At 38.6% G+C, this 21197-nt stretch overlaps 2 protein-coding genes across 3 annotated transcripts in view; one reads left to right on the forward strand and one right to left on the reverse strand.

Moving 5' to 3' along the window:
* The first annotated feature begins 104 nt into the window (after positions 1 to 104).
* VPS37A (VPS37A subunit of ESCRT-I) lies at positions 105 to 20879 on the forward strand. 2 transcript variants are annotated; one of them, XM_050337608.1, is made up of 12 exons: positions 105 to 318; positions 3108 to 3182; positions 4033 to 4147; positions 5000 to 5100; positions 6030 to 6246; positions 7253 to 7323; positions 9340 to 9467; positions 9555 to 9613; positions 9705 to 9773; positions 11579 to 11722; positions 12446 to 12526; positions 12723 to 20879. In XM_050337608.1, the coding sequence occupies exons 1-11, from the start codon at positions 167 to 169 to the stop codon at positions 12524 to 12526; spliced, it is 1212 nt and encodes a 403-aa protein (XP_050193565.1). In that variant the 5' UTR covers positions 105 to 166; the 3' UTR covers positions 12723 to 20879. The 2 variants fall into 2 exon arrangements, with proteins under 2 accessions (XP_050193565.1, XP_050193566.1); XM_050337609.1 differs by having other exon boundaries at positions 20384 to 20879.
* The window catches only part of MTMR7 (myotubularin related protein 7), a 44350-nt gene continuing 41299 nt past the window's right edge, over positions 18147 to 21197 (reverse strand). The window contains exon 14 of the mRNA XM_050337602.1: positions 18147 to 20840. Coding sequence (XP_050193559.1) covers positions 20481 to 20840 — 360 coding nt within the window. The 3' untranslated portion in view covers positions 18147 to 20480. The remainder of the gene's footprint in view (positions 20841 to 21197) is intronic.

The following is a 21197-nucleotide window of genomic DNA, read 5'->3' on the forward strand; positions in this document are numbered from 1 at the left end:
GCGTCACCGCCGCGCGCCGCGCCCGCTGGGCCAATCGCCGGCCGCGCCGCGGAGGGCGGGGCGGGAGGTGTCGCGCGCTGGTGACGTGTCCCCCCCCTCCCCTCCCCGTCCCGCCAGTGCGGATCGCGCGGCGCCGCCGGTGCCCTCGCGGCCGCCCGGGGCCGCCATGAACTGGCTGTTCCCGCTCGCCAAGGGCGGCGGCGCTGCCGCCTCTTCCTCCTCCTCCTCCTCCTCCTCCGCCGCCGCGGGCCCCGCTCGCACCGGCCTCCAGCAGCAGCGGCAGCGGCAAGTCGAGTCCCTGCGCGCCGCGCACGCCTCGTGAGTGGGGTGGCCGCGGCGGGGGGGAGGGGTGGGAGGGCCCGCCGGTGTGCGCGGTGCGTCGTCCCCCGCACACCGGGGGGATGCGCCCCCCGTCACCGCCCGGGACTCCGCGGCCGTGCTGGGTAAACAGGAGGCTGTGCCCGGGGCGGAGCTGGACTATTATGGTGCGGTGTGCTGGGCCGCGGCCGGCCGGGGAGCGGCACCGGGAAGCCGAAAGCAGGGTTGTCTGCCGGGGCCGCGCTGGCGGCGGTGTGGCCTGGGGACGGGAGCGGGTCGCCGTGCCCGGGGACACCGGCCACTGACCGGAAAGCCAGCTAAGTGCTTTAGTCTACAAAGACGTGGAGACTGCTTTGGGATAAAACCCTCTCTGGGAGCTGGTTGTGAGAGTGTTGTTCTTTAGAAGTTGACACTAAAAGGTAGAGACTGCCAAGGAGCTGCGTGTCACAGTGGCCTGTCTGCAGTGGCGTAGCAGCCCTACAGGCTCTACCGACTATTTTTTTTCTGAGGTTCGGTGCTAATTTGCTGGTAACATGTTGTTCCTTAGCGACTGTTTTTGTTTATATACCCAGTAGAAGCCGTTTGTTTTTATTCCTGTTCAATATCCACACTTTTTTGAACCAAACCCCTTTCTTTCATCTTGAGGTACTCCCTCTTGGCATACTGCCCTCCATTTTTCGTAGTCTTTCAAAACTATTAACATTTTAAAAGGTGATTCAGAATTCATGCATTTGAAGCTATATTTTCAGAGAAGTAAGCATTCTACAGATACGCGGCTTCCTAGGACGTCTGTAGAACTGGAATGATAGATGGTGCCTCCAAAACAATCAGGAAAGAGGAAGGAGAGTGTACTCTATCATATCAGACTCAGGCTAAGAGTGGACTAGGAAGGAAGAGATACTTCCAAGTTTAATAACTGCAAATAGCTCACCATCCTAATATTTATCACACAGGGAACATAAACATGACAGTATTCTAAATACTGTTGCTTGCATAAACTTAATTCTTTTCAGAGCCAGTTTTGAAAATATTTTTGAGAGTTCACTTTGTTAAGGAGCTATCTCTGTGGGCAGGCAGCAGTTAAGTGAACTTCTTTCCTAGCAGGAAGAGAAGCTGATCCTGAGTTAAGACCCCAAAAAGGTGATCAGTGTTTGTCAGGTTGCTGAACTGGTTTGTTACTTGTTTGTGCACGTACCAGCACAAGCACAGGCAGAGAGGGAATGGACCCTGAAGCCAGGAATTGAGATGAGGGGTAGAGACATGATAGCTGCCCAAATGTAACTTTAAAGCCCTGTAAACTAGCTGTCTGATCTCTCTTCATAATAGTAAAATAATTAAAACCCAAAAGTCAGGCAAGCATAGTAAATTCTGACAAAGTGCACAGTTTTCATAAACAAATCTGAATAGCACCACCTCAAATTATTTTCTTTTAAAAAGGTATGGGAAGTCGAGCAAGTTTTCAAAGGTGCAGAGGTTTTTTTCTTAGATGGGACTGATGTGGTTGCTCGTGAACTGTGTGGCAGCACAGATCTATAGGATAGGAATATGCATTAAGCATTGCAGCAGCACTGTTTCCTAAGCAGTGATTAAGTAAATGTCATTCTAGTGTTTGTTTTGTCCGATAAGTCTACTTTGCTATGAATTTATTGTTTTTTATCCTGGCTGTTATTGTTATTCATCCTGGTTGCTCCTCACTGAAATGCTCAAAATTCTTGTCATGGCATAGGTAATTAAGTTATTCAAGTTTGATTTGTATTGTCTTAGGTCATAAAAGTCCAGGTATGTGTGATCTTAATTTAAGTAAAGCAGCTAAACTTCCTTTTCAGGGTCCCTACCACTGAGGAGCTTGAAATAAAGTCTTTGTATTTAAATAGAGGGTTTTTTTACATTTGCTGTTGTTCTAGCCAAAGTTAAGTTCCAGTGTACCCATTCCCACTTAGGGAAGGGGCAGCTAAGTTGATTAGTTCAAGGTTTTCCATAAGGGAGATTATAACCATTTGATCAGCTCCATGCCGTTCTGGTTTTCTTGTTTCTGCCCCGTGTCCTCATCTTCCTCCTCAGATTCTATACATTGTGCCTGTGAATGGAGCATAATTAGATACCCTTCTCAAAAGGATTTTGCAGCAGGCTATTAAAAAGTGTGACAGGTGATTACAGGGCAGGAATGCGTGTGAGAGATTCCAGGGAGAATACTTCAGTTAAGAATGAGGAGGTGCCGATTTTGGTGTGTGGTGTTAGAGCACTTGATTTGAATTCTCATGTGTGAAGATACTTGATACTTTCTTCAAACATGTGATGTCACAGGGCAAGAGCAGATACTGAGTTGTCTATGAGAGGAATAAGATCGGGCTGCAGAAAGCAAGGTTCATAGCTAAGTTCATGTCTTACCCATTTGTTCACCAAGCTCTGAAAGCTAGAGTCGTAAATTCTGTGTCCAAATAATGCTTTGGAAAGATACAAAGCACTCTTAACACACATTTGCCCTAAATTAAGCCAGTAAGTTGAGATTGTTGTCAAAACAGTGAGTAGTGTGATTTCTCCTGCTGTGTTTCCATTGCTTGTCATCCTGTATGAGGTTTTAAAGTTGAACCTCCTATTTTTCACTTTAATCTTAATATTCAGTGTGGTGTGTTGAAGCATATTAACTTATTCCAGGATTTTCAATTTTGTTCTTACGGGCCTTTTCAAAACTAAACTAAGTACAAAGGTCTGAGGTCATGCTTGTTTTTTTAGACTTTAAGCTGTTATATTGACTGTTAATTGGATGCTAACCATTTCTTCTTTGACAGCATTGCAGAAATTCAGAAAGATGTGGAATATCGACTGCCATTCACTGTAAACAACTTGACAATTAATATTAATATGTAAGTAGAGTGAGATATGTCTATGCACATCCTGAATATTAAAATTGTTCTCAAAGAAAAAAAAAAGTAGTAGTAGAACATAAGTGGCTCCCAGCTCGTAACTAATTTCAGGAACTTGGATTTGTATTAGTGTTGTAGTGATGTGAGTGAAACTGGTCGTGTACAAGATGCAAATGCTCATCTGAGAGCAAAAGCGTATTTTGCTGTGCTCAGCTCCAAAGATAGCTGCATGTTTATAGTTGAAGGTAACTAGGGGACAACACTTGAGGGTTTCTGACTCTGAATCCCTTACAACTGCAAATAAACTTGATTAGTAATTTACTGGTCTGCTGTAACTCCAAACTCTTACCCCAGTGAGGCTTTTGGATCATAACTTAAGTGATTTATGGTAACATTTCCCATGCCTTTATTTTGGGGGGTGCTTTTGCTGTGGCAAATATTGATGGTATTCTATCCACAAGTTTTTTATTACCTTGCCCTTCTGACTTGGCTTATTCTTACAGGTTACACTGCATTGTATTTGTAGTAATAACATTTGTATTTGAAAATACTCTCGTTATGCTACAGCTTTTTCTTTGTCCATGGACATACTTACTCCATTGCTATACTGCAATTTTGCCCAGTAAATGCTCTCTTCAGTTCTGTGGAAGTCTGATATTCTGTCTGACTTCTAATTTTATAATTGAATAATCTTATTGTGTGCTTCATTCACTGTGTATTTCTCCATAACTCTTCTTGTAGTAAAGTAAGTTTATGTAATTAATAGTACTTTTTCTTTGCATAATAAGCGTTCTTACACGAATTTTCTCATGGGATATAGCTGTAGTAATGATTATTCTTGTATTTGCAGCTTGCTTCCACCTCAGTTTCCTCAGGAAAAGCCAGTCATCAGTGTTTTCCCACCTGTGAGACATCATTTAATGGACAAGCAGGGAGTATATGTGACCAGTCCATTAATAAGTAATGTATGTATAATTTGTAGCTTCACACAGATCTACTGTTAACAGAAGTTTTAATACATGTCACACTAGATTATTGCTAATACTCCTTGTAAAAAAGATTAGTACAGATCCTAATCTCTCTCAAATTGTGTTTTGGGGGCTGCAAACAAAAATTCAGGTGTTCAGTATACTACTGTTTATGCTTTTACTGCTACTGTTACTGAGTTGAGCATTCCATATATCTAGAAGTATTTTAGTATTATGGCTTAGAAAGTTCCTATTAATTTTTTTTGTCAGTATCAGTAGCACAGGTTTTTTTCTCTACAGTGTATTCCAAATAAAGGAGAGGGATGCTTTAAGACTGTTTTGTAACATAGTTCTTTCCAGCCTAATCCTATTAGAACAACGTCAGGGTTTTAGCTCGAATATTCAGGATTTTAATATGCTGTTCATTCTCCTTTTCTTTGTCAACAAGGATGTGGTAGTTTTTTGGGGTGGGGGAGAGGTTCTGACTCTTTCAGAAGGCAATTAACGCCTTTGTCCTTGGGTCTCCCCACCCCTTCATTGTTTTCCCAAATGTAACTTGGCAACTAAGGTGGGGTTTTTTTGATTGTTCAACAGAAATATTGTACTTCACTGACTCTCCGTTTATAATGGAATATACAAAAGACTTCTAGTTTCTATTCAATTCTGGGATGCTTTATCACTTTATTTGGAGCTTATGCATACACAGTTTACAGTAGCTGATATGTCTGAAATAGCTCCCAGCACTGCTGTGTGGGTATGATAAACAGTTAAGTTCAGCACATTTTGGACCTGTTTGATTCCAGACATAATTTTTCTTCTGCGTTGGGTTTTGTTTTGTACTTTTACCAGTTTACAATGCACTCAGATCTCGGAAAAATTATTCAGAGTTTACTGGATGAGTTTTGGAAGAATCCTCCGGTCCTGGCTCCTAGCTCAACATCATTTCCATAGTAAGTTATCTATCAACATGATGAATGGAACTATGTGTATTAACTTAACTTTTAAATAAGAGACTAAACCAATTATTAGGAGGGCAGGGACTGGAATAATGTAGTGGATATATTATGAAAATTAGATTCCCTGTGCTTGCACAATTTCTTGTGCCTGCTTGATGACACGATTGTTTTGAGAAGAAACACAAAATTTCATTGAAGTTAACTAGATCAACTTGCTGATGTAACTTTATATTTGTTTTCTCGAAAAAGAATATTTACATTATCAGATAAAATTTGGAATTTGCTATAGATCATAATCTGAGCAGTTGTGTTTTTTCATATTCTGTTCATAACCTCCCAGGCTTATGGCGGTTTCTGTTGCACAACTGTGCAACATAAATTGTGCCATTTAAAGAATTCCATTAAATATGCAAAAGTGGTCTGAGACATTCCAACTTTATCAGTACAGTTATGGTTCTTGTGGCTCTCAGTGATACTAGGATTAGAGGCAGCTGCAGCTGTGAATTTAAAAATAATCATTCCTGTTATTTAGAAGTAACTATGTGTGTGTTGCTCAAACTGTTAAATGCTATACCATAAATAAGAACTAATATATGACACAAATATGTTTCTCACAACTTCAGGATGGAAACAATTTAAATTTATGCTCTCATAAATTTTTGTGAAGCAGTTTTCTTACAATTAAGAGTGTGTCTATTTGGCTGCTCTATAAGAATGTATTTTAATGGAGTTTTATATTGCAGTATAAGACAAGAAGACTTATTACATTGGAAGTAACTCAGAACAGATAATGCAAAGTTTATGGTCATCTGAAAATTCAGTCATATTTTTTATGTGGTGTAGTAATTATAATTCAAATGATGAGAAATGTGCTGTAAGCAGTTGGTTGCTCATGGTTGTGGGGTTTTTTTGTTTGTTTTTAGCCTTTTCAACAAACCAGCTGGGATGCCTCCTTTTGCTCCTCAGGGGTTTCCATTTCTTCCTCCATACCCACCTCAAGAAACAAATAGAACAATGGCAGCCATGCCTGTTGCTGAATCAGTTTCTTCAAGCTACACTACAGACAAGCCTGCTGCTCCCTCCTACGGCTTGATTGCTGATCTGCCACTACCTGTTCCCACAGCAGAAACTGTGCTTCAGGTCTGTGCTCTGAGTTTTGCTGCTTAAGCTGTCAGACACTGAGTATAAGTTCCCTCGAGGGCACACAGGGCATTGCCACAAAACTCAAGGATGCAGTTTGTGTGACTGCACTTCATTGTTTTTCTGGTGTTAGGAAAGCATTTTGCCTTTGACAAAAAAGATTTTTGGAACTTGAAGTCGAAGCAACAAGTTTGTCTTTCTGAGTTTCAGTGAAACTAGTGTTATGTTAAATATCTTTGAATATAGAGAAATTTGGTTTTTGGAGCTGCACTCTCCCATAGTGCAGCTGTAATTGTTTCTCCAACCACGGAAATTGGTTTTTTCTTTCTTTGCTGCCCAGAACCTGTCAGATGAGGGCAAGGTGCAATCTTAAGCCTTTATATGTAGAGTTTTATCGTGTATGTGTATATCGTATATCAAACCCCCTCTCTCTGATGAACTCTGGAAGGAATTTTTTTTTATTTCCTCTAAAAATTTTGTATGTAAATATTTAGTCTTTAATAAAATCTTGTCTTTAGAAACAAAAGTTTTCTTAATCTTTGAAGACACTTTTCTGGCTTTGTGAAACTCAAATTTTCTCCATTTTATGGAGACAAAGGCTTTTTCCTTGTCTAAAACCTTCTTTTTCTGAGGGATTATAGCTTTAAAAACCACATGAAAGAGATCAAAATGTCAATCTCTTTGTTCTCACTTCTCTGAGTTGTACTCACGTGTATTTCCTCAGTCGCCCAACTGTTTTCAAACGAAGGACACGGCAAGTCAGAATTATTTGCCTCCAGGACTGACTCATCTTTTGTGACATGCCTCCCCAAACATCCCCGAGCATTTTGTTACCATTGTTGAGTTGAGATGCCTTCTGCTCAGAGACTAGTAGTACTGCTTCTTACCGCTTTTCCTGCTTTTCTTCTTGCTGTCAAACATTCATTTCCAGTTTTGGATCAAGCAGGTTAAATATCAAGAAATTGCTCTTCAAAAATCTACTAAGCATTTCTGAACTTACATTTAGGTTGGCCAGAATGGATTTACTTACAAGATGCCTGATGTTCCTGATACCTTTCCAGAACTCTCAGAACTAAGGTAAATTTTCAGAAGGTAGTTAAACTTTCCATAGTTATTAAAAGGCAGTTACTGCTGGTCTGTGTCTGATCTTTGTCAGAAGTCTGTACACATTACTGAGATTTTTATAAAAATTATAGATAGGAGAACTGCCACATACCGAAATTGTGGAGTCAGAAAGTAAGCCAGCCTTGTATTCAAATGTGCTGCTTGTTTAGGGTTTTCTAATCTATTTACTTCTTTCAATCTAATCTTCTTGATTCAACACCAGGAAAAAGAGCATTTATTTTTATGTTTCCTAACTGTCAGTGTTCTACTGTTTTCTGAGGCCTTACCAGGGACTTAATTTCTATTAATACAGTCAGCGTAACTTTTGAAAGAGGAAATGGGACAGCTTGAGGCTGGTTCACAAATTACATTCTCTTAAATTCAAAAGGACTGTGGGGCAGGGTAGCAGTGGACTGTTCTGTGAGCAGCTCAGCATGTGCAGGGTGGGCTGGGTTAGACAAATCCAGGTGGTAACTGTGCTAGGTGTCCCAGTGCAGATCACTTCTACATCTGAGTACTTTATATACATATTGCACAAATACTTTCGTCATCTCATCACAATTCAAACAAATTTTATTAGCAATTGTTCCCTGCAGTTTGCTCAGATCCAACAAGACAGCCTCCTAGATCAGTTATCCGGGATAGATTACAAATTGGATATTAATTCTGAAGGTTTTAGGAAATTTGTTTCCTTCAGATCTCACATCTTTATGGTGGTGTCATAGTTAAGCGATTGAAAACTCTGGCCTTTTGAAAAGGAGAAGACCTTTAGCAAGAAGGACTTCAGGGTGTTTTTTTTGTTTCCTTTGACACCTTCCAAAGGTTTAATTTAGCTAAATCAGCTTAATTTATCTGATTTACCTAAATCAGCTGTAAGTTCTAACAGTATCCTTATTACATAGCAGCAAGTTAGCAGTTTTGCAGGAAGTGTAATTTGTTTGTTTAAACAAAATATTCTAATCAAGCCTGGTCCTTTCAAGAAGACTGGATTAAAATTCAATGATTCTCGTGGTGATAGTTGAGTTAAATGACAAATGGTATTGCAGCTGTTCTGAATAGATGTATTGTGTGTAGGTGGCAAGGGTTTGGTAGCTGGGGGGCTTTTTGGGTGGCCTTTGTGAGAGGGGTCAGGGGTGGCCCCAGTGCCACGCTGGCTTGGCAGCAAATCCACTGCAGGACAGTAGCCCATGGAGAGGACTATGGTGGGGTAATACCCACACTGCAGTCCGTGGAGGACTGCGCACTGGAGCAGGCAGATACGCCCTGAAGGAAACTGCAGACATGGATAGCCCAAACTAGAGTAGTCTCCCCTGCCAGGAACTGATGCAGTCTGTGGAGAGGAACCTAGACTGGAGTGGGGCAAAAGTGAGAGGAGGAAGGAGCAGCAGAGATCAATTGTATGGACTGACTGCTACCTTTACAATTCCTTCCCTGCCCCAAGGAGCAGAAGGCAATGGGAAGTAGAGGAGTTGGGAATGAAGGAATGAAGCTGAGACTGGAGAAGAAGGGAGCGAGGTGTTTTAGTTTTTGTCCTTCTTGCTCACCATCCAGTTCTTACTGTAATTGACAGTAAATTCAGCTAAATTTTTCTGAGTGTGTTTTGCACATGATCGTAATTGGTAAGTGATCTCACTGTCTTTATCTCAACTCTCGAGCTTTTTCTCTCTATCCTGTTGAGGAGGGGGACTGAGAGAGCAGCTGGGTGGGCATCTGGTAGCTGGACACGGTCAACCCACTATAGCATTGAAAAGCACTTTATAGCAAGTAAGCTTTGACATGGGTGATACTTCTTAACATGCTGCTTTTTAAGCTTACTCCTGCATATAGTAGTGACCACAATCCAGGAGAAAGGGAAAAAAGAAGTTGTAGTCAAGTGTCACGTGTCTGTAAAATCCCCCAAAATGCCTCAGAGTTTTGACAGAGGTGAATTACTCTGTATGTGATGTTTGCTGTTAGATTTCAATCTACTCCTGTTCTGTTTGAATATAGCATATCGCAGCTGACCAGTATGAACGAGCAAGAGGAGGTGTTACTGGAACAATTTGTGGCTCTACCACAACTGAAGCAAGTCATTACTGATAGAGATGAGTTAGTGAAAAGCATCGAAGAGCTGGCAAGTAAGGTTTCAAAATGTTGTCATCTGTGGCTTTGTGCTGTGAACTGAATCCTTAAAAAAAAGTAGTAATAGTGACTTTATTTTACAGAAAAAAACTTGTTGCTGGAGCCTAGTCTTGAGGCAAAAAGACAGACAGTGTTGGATAAAGTAAGTGAGCAATAAAATCTTTTTCAGAAACATTAACAATAATATTTGGTATTTTTCAAGGGGAAAATGTTCTTTTTCTTTTTCCTTCCAGTATGAACAACTTACACAGATGAAAGCAGCCTTCGAAAAAAAGATGCAAAGACAACATGAACTTAGTGAGGTATAATTTCTATATGTTATCCTTTAAGAATACTTCAATAAAATGGAAGGTTTTATTTGTATCTTTAACCATTAAGAACATTCTTCTGTTTAACTCTAATTTTATATGAAATAGATTCATATAAAGTATGAAGAAAATGGGACGGTGTACCAAACAGGTTAAAAGCAAAAGAGGGTTTCTTTGGTTTTTTTCAATGCTATGATAGAGGGAAAGTTGGAAGAAGAGAGTGACGTACATCTAGAGCTATTAAGTACAATCCTGGGCCAAACCAGTTTTAAGAATAGAATGATCTTTAAAGAAGGCTTGTTTGGTACTCATTTAACATAGTAAGCTTGTAAGGCTGTACTGGTCAAAAATGGTGACTTTATAAATTAAATTCTGTGATTCACTGGGTATACTTACTTTGGGCAATATGTTGGATAATGCTATTGAACGGCACATTCAAAAGCACGAACTAGGTAAAGTTATTACTTCAGAAAGTATTTCAAAGAAGGAAAATAATTTCTTGGTATGTTTACTAGGCTATGCATTAGAAGATGTAACCTCTCACAAACCACTTCCTGCACTGAAATCTTCATTATTTGCAAGACTTGTCACTTGAGAACACAACAGTCCATCAAATTAGCACTCATAGTACCTGAATTTCAGAATGCCCCCAAAGTAACAAAATACAAAATAACAATGAAAAAGGTTGTATGACAGCAAACTGAATGATTTCATACATGATCTAAAAGTATTAAATGTTTCCTCACTGGAAAATCAGAGTAGTCTGTCTCCTAATGCCTCCTTTCCATGTGATGCAAGTTGTCTTTAAAGTGGATGTAGGTAGCTCACATCGAGAAACTTATTTCTGTAAGAAACCACTTAAGAACAGGATGTAATATCCCACTTCTGTACTACCTTTCTTTTTTTTTACCTTATTTCTGTTTATTGCATACAATTATTTTTCCTCTAATATGTTTGAGCAGTTAATCAGAACATGATTCACATCCAGTGTCTGTGCAGAGACAAAACTGCAAAATTCAGATATTTATAGATTTTAGATGCTTGGCCTACCCTTCCAGCTAAAATTCACTCACAGTACAAGTAAAAAGACTTGTCTGGAACTTTGAAGGACAGAGAATAGGAGATACCAGGTAGAGCACAGCAAACATCAATACATGAAGATATAGCATGTATGGGAAAAAAGCAGAAAAATTCAGTAGTAACTCTCCAGCTCTCAGCCTCCTAACCATCATTAAATCAAATCAGCAAATCTAACTTTGAGGTTTTATAAGAACAGAAAAATTGAGTATGCTGGTGTAGATTAGCAGCCCATCTAATTCTTGAGTAGGTGCTTTTTGCTTCCCTGTCTTCCTCTCCACAGTCATTTGAAGGGTATTTAAAAGCTGAACAGTAAGTGCTTTTTTACCTTTTTATACTTCTCAGATTCACAACTGAGTTTCAAAAGTAGACCGTGTTTATTGAAGACACTTGAAACGCTAGTTCTACTGAGAAATCATGCACTCCAGAACCTGTTACATTTCCAAGCTGGATGCTTTCTACAGTGTAGGGTAAAAACTGAAAAGCTTTATACATTTGTGAGAATGACTGTGTATCAGGACCTAAACTTGCAACACTTTTCTCACTTGGAATCCTTTCTAGTTTAACAAGCTATACTGTTTCTTGGAGATGAAGCTTCATGTGGTCACTTAGGCTTTTATGTAATAATAATGCTTTATCCACATACTCCATATTTACATAGTCTTGAAAATGCAACTTGGGATGGACAGTTTAATATTACATAGGAATTTTTATTTTTTTAGAGTTGCAGTCCAAGTGCTCTGCAAGCCAGACTTAAAGTAGCTGCCCATGAAGCTGAAGAGGAGTCTGACACTATTGCAGAAGACTTCTTGGAAGGCAAAACAGAAATAGATGACTTTCTTAGTAGTTTCATGGAGAAGAGAACGGTATGTAATATACAAATACTTCTAATCTGAGATATGTACGACACATAAATAAATTTAGGACTTAGAGTTTGAGCAGTCCTGTGATACAGAACAGTGCTTTAGTGAGCTTTGACAGAAGAGAAAATTATCCTTAACTGGCTTCAGCGTATTTAGAATATAATCAGCGTATTTAGAATATACATTCCGAAGGCACGTATTTTTAAGGCAGGAGTGCAAAGGTCTCCTATTTGTGCGATGTTGCAAATATTTTTGTGCCACTTTCTTGAATATCATATACAGATACAGGGAAGATAGCCACATGGTAAATTTCAAATTTGGAAGGTCAACATAAAATGACGTGTTGTATTAAACAACATTAATGTTTAATTTATTAAACTTATTAAACGAATTATTTTGTTGATGGCTATCACCGAATAAGTAACTGAGGTTCAAAAAACACCATTCTTGCTGTAACAGAAGTAACTTAGCAGACAGTGTACCTTTCTGTAAAGATGCCTAGTAAGTTCATTTAATAACATTACAAACAATCCTCTTGTAAGCAATTGTGGATGGAATAATGTTACCAATATAGACCATTGTTCAGCCTGAACAATGAAGGGAGGTAGGTCAGAGGGCTTTTCTTTTTTTAAAAAGTCTGCAAAGTAGCTAAATAATCAAAGAGAAACTGGTATGCATTACAAAAAATTGTGTTCAGAATTCAGTCTTGTACTTCTTGTTTTGTAGCTGTGCCACTGCAGACGAGCCAAAGAGGAAAAACTTCAACAGGCAATAGCAATGCACAGCCAATTTCATGCTCCGCTATAGGTAAACTTTTTTTTTTTTCTCCAAGCAATTTACCATAAGGTTCCACTCTGCGTAACTGCAGATGGATTTGTTACAGTGCTTAGTGTTCTAATGATGCTATGGAAATCAAGTATGTAATGGATCTGTTGTTATTTGTATTTAAAACATAACTTCTGGAGGAGTTAAAATATCTAACTATGGAAATTTGTCTTTACAGACTTCCCGCAAACTACACCTGCCAAGAGAATGAATGAAAAACCCAATAAAGCACACTTTTTAATAATTATTATTTGCAAATAAGCATTTCATCTTATATGGTTGTATTTATAGAAGAGATTGTATACAAAGTTGGAATGGTTTTTGTACAAATTAGGATGTCTCTTTATATTCTCATTGTACTCAAGAATCCTTCTATTGCAATCTTTGGATTAATTTATTGTATTTATTGATAATTCTTATTATATTTAAGTTCCCTGCTGCTATACTCCATTCCTCAGAGATTAAATATCTAAACATGTAATTTTGACTAGCTTTTTACATTTTTATAAAAACATAATTCATATCTTTTGTATTCTGAACTTTAAACATAGATTTGGCTTGATCTGTGGAAGACTCTGAGATAAGTGTTGATAGGACTTTGTAAACTGAAGAAGTTCTTAACTGAGATGGTCAGTGGATTCACAAGCTGTCTTTTCTTGAAGCCAAAATACTGAAGGACAAGTTTTTTACTTCCAAGTAATAATAGAAAACTAAGTGTAGCCTTTATTGTGTTTTGGATAAATAGATTGGGATTAAGCAAAGAATGTGTTGGAACAAATTATATTGGAACCAAAATAGAATAAATGATCTCTGCTTAGATTTTGTACATTGCTTAGTAGCACTGATGCACTGATTTCAGGAGTGGCTTGGTATCTATCACTATAATTAAACACAATTTTCATCACTATAATTAAACACAATTTTCATCTGACCATTTCATTTTCTTTTTTTTTTTTTTGTACATAGAGGATTAATAATCAGGTCACCTCCCAGTTTCTGTTCTATGCAATATGAATATGTTCATCATGTGAGGAACTCAGAAGCACTTTACAAAAACTATCATTAAAGTTCTGTGGGAAATAGTTACTTTTTCCTAATTTTAAGAAAGAAACTAATGTGGTTGGAGTTGCATTGTGTGCTGTGTTAAGGGAAGGGATAGAATTTGAAAGTGAGATTTAATTCTGCTCTTCAGTGACTGAATCTTGCATCTGGTAAGCTGACTCTTTTAGGATGGGGGTATATCTGGTGAGAATTGATAGGACCAAATGAAGATACTTGGGTGTCTGAAAAAAATACACTTTATAAGTGCCATGGTTAAGCAATAATTTTAGAGTATCTTCTTCCAAAAACTGTGCTTCTTGTATATTGACATAGCACTTCTGCTAATGTGCTAACTAAAGTCCTAGTTAGAAATGAGATCATGGTGGTTTCCAAGTGGTTCTGGACTTTTGTCTCTGAGTAGCATGATTTCTGCAGCTCTGGAGAAGAGTTAGATTTAAGTCATTGCTGTTACCTTCTTGGCAAACTCTCATCTGTTTTTGTGCTGGATGTATAAGTTGTCTCTGATCTTTTTCTAAGGATCTAGCTATTGTTAAAGACTAGACTCACAACTCTGTACAGGACTGGTTTTTTATTGTTGTTTCTTCCTTGTAAGCAGAGAAAGGAACAGATGACCAGACATCTGGTGCTTTTGCTATATTGGGCCAGTATCTTCTTTATATGTTTTATAATGGCATGGAATGGTAGGTTTCTGTTCTCATCTGCCTCCTCATCTTGAATGTTGTGTCATTGTATTATGGTGCTCTACTGCCACTGAACTCTTTAGCCAGGTCACCTTCAGGGGATTTGCTTCTCAAACTAGTACAAGTTCTGAACACTTCGGTTGTTCTTCTGATATTACTTTAGCCAATTTGCAAATTCAGAACTTCTCCATGGAGTCTTTCTAGTGGTAGTGGAGTCTAGAAGAAATTGTCACTGTTCAATGCTAGTTCAGTGTTTGTTGTTCAGGGATATGAGACTTTAAGGTCTCCTCTTTTCTCCCTTTCTATTCTCTCATATCATTGTTCCTATTCTTTGGATTTTTTTCCCTTATTTTTTACCTCTTTGCAGACACAAACCCATCCTCTAGAAAAGAAGCACAAAAGTCTCTGTATTCAGCAACTATATATGTTGGGTTAGCTGCAGGAATCCCATCACATCCAAGAAAATCCAGCCTGTTTCTGGTCTTTAAAGGCCAAGCTGGTGCGGGTTTGTATTTTTTCCTTGTGGTTTGTTTTTTTTTCTTATCTTTAGTCCTACATTGGTTGCATATTCACCAGAAGACTTAGTTAGAACACTGGTAACACTCTGTCAAGAGTTAGGTTTTTCGCTTCTAGCATGCTGGTAGCTCACTGTTGAGTGCATTCCTTACCTTATTTTACCAAAATATGGAGTGTAGGTCTAAATCCACCTTTAAACAACTCTCTGTAAAGTGTAAGAGAATGGCAGCTGCTGTTAGATGCATATTCTGAAGGCTTTTGAAATGTGTCAAGTGAACTTTTAAGCAATGGGGAACAACAGGCTACGTACAATGACTTGTTTCTTGGGAGCCTTGCACTATGTCATTCTCAGGTGTTCTGCCAAGTGGGAAAGAGAACTCAGTGAGCAAGAAATAAGAGTAAGGAGATGGCTTGTCTCTGATGTTGCAGTAGTCTGGGGGGGTGAAGTGTGTTCTGTATTGTAACTGCTAATTGAGCTTGGGGTTTGCCTAATTTCAATACCTGATCTTACTGCTAATTTACAGGACCACAGAATGGGTAAGGTTGGAAGGCACCACAGTGGGTTGTCTGGTCCAACCTCCCTGCTCGAGGAGGGGCATCCTAGAGCACATGGCACAGGATTGCATCCAGACAGTTCTTGAGGATCTCCACTGAGGGAGACTCCACAACCTCTCTGGGCAGTCTGTTCCATTGCTCGGTCACCTGCACCATAAAGAAGTTCTTCCTCATATTTAGGTGGAGCTTCCTGTGCATCAGTTTGTGCCTGTTGCCTCTTGCCCTATTGCTTGGCACCACTGAGAACAGCCTGGCTCCATCCTCTTGACACCCTGCCTTCAGATACTTACAGACACTGATGAGGTCCACTCTCTGTCATCGCTTCTGAAGGCTGAACAGGCCCAGCTCTCAGCCTGTTCTCATCACTGAGGTGCTTCAGTCCCCTCATCATCTTGCCCTCTGCAGGACATGCTTCAGGAGCTCCATGTCTCTCTTGTACTGAGGAGCCCAGAAATACTCTTCCCCAGGTGCAGTACTCTTCATTTGCCTTTTCTGAATTTCAGAAGGCCTCTCTGCCCATCTCTCCAACCTGCTGAGGTCCTTCTGAAGGGCTGCACAGCACTCTGGCGTGTTTGCCACTCCTCCCAGCTTTGTGTCATCAGCAAAATTGCTGATGAGGCACTCTGCTGTGCTAGCCACCACTGCAAGCAAGAGGCTGTTATGGCAAAGTCAGTTCTAAGCAGTACGTACTGTAATTCTATTTACTGTGTACATACTCCTGCAGTTTCGCTGCATTGGACCTGGACCAAATGTATAAGTTAGAAATCTTACAGTTTTATTTATGTCCAAGTTCTTACTACTCCCTTCAAAGACTACCATAAATCTTTCTGAAAGAGAGATTTAAGAGACCTTCAGGTCAAACTGAATTAAAACTCTTGACAACAAAGTTATCAGCCTTAATTGTGTCATTATTCTGAACAGTAAATGCTGTAATGCTAAACTTACAAATAAAGGCTTTGGGATTTTAATATATCTTGTAATCATCTAACTTACAGATAGGGTTGGGCATTTGACATTGCAGGACTTCTTGGGTGGATACAGAATTATGTTGGAAATGGATGCAGTAAGCTACTCAAGGAAAAGCTTAATATCTTCATGAGTAGTGATGCGAGCTTTCCATGTTTAACCCTTTCAGTAGCGGAAATTCTTGGAGCCACCTTCACTGAAACAGGCTTTGAAAACCCATATTGGATCTCTGTCTTTTGTAAGCACCTTATTTTGGTCAGACACCTTGTAGACATCACACAGTAATAAGCTATGAAGAAAGCTTGTATATCGATAATAAGAAAATACTTCACATAAAAGAACTGTGTTGTTTAGTCTCCACAAAGGGAATAAATGCATATAAAACACCTTGGCAACCAGCAGACTTAAAAAGTGAGTCCTTGCCTGAACTCAGTCACGATTCTGGTGGACCTCTAAGGTTTCATTAGCTTCTTTCCAGAATAATTTATATTAAAAGACTACTACATTTTATTTTAAGATTTAGCATTAATTGATTTGTTGGTTTCAGGTGTTTTACTGGCAATTTAAATATTATAGATTAAATGCTTATTTTACCTTATTGTCCCACTTTGACAGTGTTTCTGGCCTCTCTGAATTCAGGTTTTGCAATACGCTTGGCTCTAGATCTTTGGCAGATTTTTCATGAGTCTTAGTACTGTGATAAGTTGACCCACCACGTGTTACTCCCTTTCCAAATGAATTGTCAGTGACTTTCCTGTCCTTGGAGGATTTTTGAGTCACTGTGGTGTTTACCTGTCTCTGCACTACAGAGCTTAAGGGTGACCGACCAACCTAAAAGCTGCACTCAGCCTTCAGCCTGCACCCAGAAACAGCCCCTGACCTTGACTGTGTTTGTGATCTACTTGAGAACTCTGTGTGTAGATCAGGGCAACATCTACATAAAGGCATCAAGTTAGCTAGTTAACAGTGATGACATGCTTATCTTCATTGCAAAGGCTCTCTCTTAGTTGTTGCTGGGGCTTAATTGTTATTAGTTTGTGTCCTTAAACATTCTATGCTAGGTGAACTTGTGCTCTGGCTTGCCCCGTCTTCAAAGAATGTGGTTCCCTGCCTTACTTGCTGATCTTACAGAGAGCTTTCCTTCCCTGCCTCCCTTCATTTACTTATTTTTTTTTCTTTTTCTCTTCATACTTTTAATGATATTATTTGCTCTGAGTTGTGCCCTCCAACTTTAATTCTATTTCTCAGACGTTCAGAATCCATTTGCAGTTTATCGCCTTTTTCTCTCTTGTACGGACCTACCAGTAAAAGCAGCTAATGAATAGGTTTTCCTTCTGTGCTTCAAATAGTGATCTTCTGTAGAGAAGGCTTCTGTTGTGTGACCCCATTGCCTTCAGTGTCCTTTAGAGGCACATTTTCATACTAAAGACCAGCTGGAACCTAGTGAGGCCTCCAGCAGTTAAGCTACATTCATTTGTGCCGTATTTCAAATTACAGTGGGCTTATGCCAACTTTGCAAAGGTTTGTAGCACAAGGCTACAAGAAATCAGTATGGTTTTCTGAAGTTTTTTTGTTTGCATTTCCTAAAAAAAAATAAATACGGGGCTGTAACATGCTCCCATATAATTAACACAATTGATGAGAGTCTTGGTTTTCTTAGTTATCAGTTGTAGATTCCTCCACAGATTAAAACTATTGGATTAAAGTATCAAAGTAGGGAGGACAGAAAAATCCCTTGTTCTTGGTGGCAAAGTGACTCCTGAGTAAATGAAAAACTACAGTACAAAAACCAGGATAGCAAACCTTTGTTTCACTCAGTGGTGTGAAATAAAATTAAATTACACCTAAGTGTTTATTTGAAAGTGTTTCTCATTAGCCTGATAATGCCACAAATACATGCAGTACAGTGAAAACAGTAGTAGCTAATGCAAAATTTCAGAGGCTGAAAGACACATCACAGAGGGCTGCTAAGTGAAGGCTTAATAAAGAAAATGTTAATAAGAATATTTTAGTTGTAAAGCTAGTTACAAGGAGTTGCATAAGCTAAACAAAGACAGTGCTTTGAATTTGCGTATCTTACTGTTCTGCATTTATTTCTAGACATGTCTAATAGAACACAATGTCATATATAATTTTATCTCTTAAAGATATGCAGTAACATTGCCCATTTTCAAGCTCATTTTTAGGTAGAATATTCGTGTGTTTTGTTTTTGTTGCTGAATTTGCAGCATATTTCTTTAGTTTGAGAAAATGCATTCAAAGTCTCTAATAACATAAATTTTACAGGCTATGCTCAAAATACAAAACATTTTTAAAAGTGCAATTAAAATCTGGGATTTCATTTATTAAAAATTCATAAAGATTAAAAACAGAAGGCTAGATTCTCAACAGAGTATACCTTAGAGTTGTATTTATTTGAATTGAGCTATAGGGATTTATCAAACTGAGGATCTGCCCTTTCCACTATAAGATAAACTTTGCTGTTAGGAATTATTTGTTCAAAGACAGCAGCTCCCTTAGGAGGATATTAATAATACTGAAGTTTACATACTCACTTTTAATAATGTAAGTTCACAGAATGAAACCCATTCCATAAATGTAATAAAATCTAGCAATTCTAAATTGAGGCATATTCATGTAATATATCTCTGTCTGTAAGTCTGTATTTGAAGGAGTAATGTGAAATGCAAAGTAAACTTTCATTACTACCACCTGACTACTAGAGTTCAATACCACATTGTCTCCAAGCAGGTAAGAGCAGCCATGTGAACTATATTTTTAACTGCTTGCTTTAACTAATACTTAATATAAATAAAAAAGAAACCTGGAAGAATTGCAGTCTAATTTGGCCACCTTTTTAGTGAGTTTCAAGACATTCCAAATTTTAAACATTTTTCAGTTGTTTACTTCTGTACCGATGATTATGAAAACTATTACTCCTATACATTCTTTAAAATATGATAACAAGATTAAACTTTCTGGTAAATGCTGAGTCAGTTCTTTTCTTAAATTAGCATTACCATGCTCTTCAGTTTGGCAAATAGTAAAAGGGAAATTTTGTATGAAGACAGAAAAACTGATTGCTAGTGGTTAGTTTATTTTGAACAACAGAATTTGGAAGGAATATTCTTTATAACAGTTCCTTTATGGGCATAACCTTCCTTTACTTACGAATTCAGAGCGATGCTTTCATAAGTGATTTTTTTAAGTGATTTTACATTCTCTTTCCTCTGCACTGTATATGTAGCTCACTTCCACTCAAATAAAACATTTTCAAGTAGGAATCAGAATAGGCTGGAGAATTTGTGATTTCACTACCTTTAAAATTTTAGGTAGGTGGTTTGAAAGAAAAGTAAGATAGAAAAAAACTTGAGAACAAAACATAAAGAGGCTAGAGTAAACTGCCTAATGTACCTTTCGTTATAAAGGGATGCTTTAGCACAAAGGCTGTGTGAATATTGTTATATTCCTTTGAAGTTTTGGTCACAGAAACTACTGAATTTTCAACACTGCTTGAGGACCAAGTACAAATGGGATGCAGCAGCAGAAACTGCTTACTAAAGGATTTTTTTAATCAGGATCAAAGCTCCATTTGTTCCCTTACCCAGCATGTCCATTTGTTATTTTGCTGTAAAGAATTCTAGTAGGAGGATATGCAAAATAATTGTCTGATTTCAAAATTTAACACCTCTAGTGAAAAAAAAAAAAAAACAAGCAGTGAAGAATATATGTCTGAAGGCCGAAGAGATCTACAAAAATAAGTTTTGACTGCTTCACCAGTAAGGCTAACACTAATGCATCTTCAGCCTTCTGTAAGAGAGTACTTTGGAATTTCACATCTTTGGAGAAGAACTATTATCTTGTACAATAAATAGTTATGGAAATGTACAAAGTAAGGAATAATTATGTACAGCACTGATAAAACAAGTATCACATTAGCTTAACTAAATATAACAGCAGATATTACCTTTTTTAGCACTATGTCTTAATAAGAGCTTGTTCTGCTTAGATCTTTACTTACACAATTGCACAGTTCCCTTTCTTTGGATTATTTCTTTAGGCTACAGACCACTTCCATTCTTCATCTGATGAAAAGATGTCATTCCAGACTGTGTAAGACTCAACTTCGTCTGGATCCTTGCTGCCGTGAAGGTGTTTCAGCCTGCCAGAAATACAGCCTCATCAGAGTCCTTGCCGCTGTCTTCGCTAGGCAAGCAGCCACCCCCACTTGGGGACCTACAGCTTAAGTCCTCCACACCAGACTCCTGATCACTGTTGGCTGAGAGGTCAGGATCAGAACTTTTCAGGTTGTCCTGTGTCAAAATCAGGGCAGAATCTTCTTCATCCCCTTGTGAAGGACTCCGGGATGGGAATGACTTCAGATCGTTGCTGTACTCCTGGGGAGTGTTAGCTAAGCTGTTGTTGGAAGTAGACAGCCTTAACTGTTTGCTTCGGTCTTGTTGCTTACTCTGGACTTTATTATCACCTAATTGTGATTTCTGAAGATTCGCCAATCGCTGAAATAAAGGAAACAGTATATATTACATGCACACATATAGGGCCAGTAATCCTCTTCTATGTCTTTGCCTTTTTTTTTTTTTTTTTAATATAAGTTCAGAGCCCAACCCAACTAGCACCCTTTAAAACTGTCTATGGAGTATGAGAAGTGCACAATTTATCACAAACCAAGGCTGAGTTACAGCAGCCTTCTGAGCTACAATTCCTTCTGAGGTACAGAAGGATTAAACTTACTTTCAGTAGTACTTGTGCACCAACACAGGTAAAATTTTATCCTTAAAGAAAAAAAGACCACTTCTGTGTCTTAATGCAAAACATTTGTGATAAATTATCTGGGAACAAAGATGGCAGATGAA

This window comes from Myiozetetes cayanensis, unplaced genomic scaffold (genome assembly GCF_022539395.1).
Source record: "Myiozetetes cayanensis isolate MyiCay16 unplaced genomic scaffold, myiCay2020 scf7, whole genome shotgun sequence".
NCBI lineage: Eukaryota > Metazoa > Chordata > Aves > Passeriformes > Tyrannidae > Myiozetetes > Myiozetetes cayanensis.

Excerpts from the sequence above, each read along its gene's own strand:
- VPS37A (XM_050337608.1), top strand. The coding sequence starts at position 167 with ATGAACTGGCTGTTCCCGCTCGCCAAGGGCGGCGGCGCTGCCGCCTCT. Across the intron at positions 9,468-9,554 it reads AAGCATCGAAGAGCTGGCAA|AAAAAAACTTGTTGCTGGAG; the intron begins GTAAGGTTTCAA and ends TTTATTTTACAG. Across the intron at positions 9,614-9,704 it reads GACAGACAGTGTTGGATAAA|TATGAACAACTTACACAGAT; the intron begins GTAAGTGAGCAA and ends TTTTCCTTCCAG.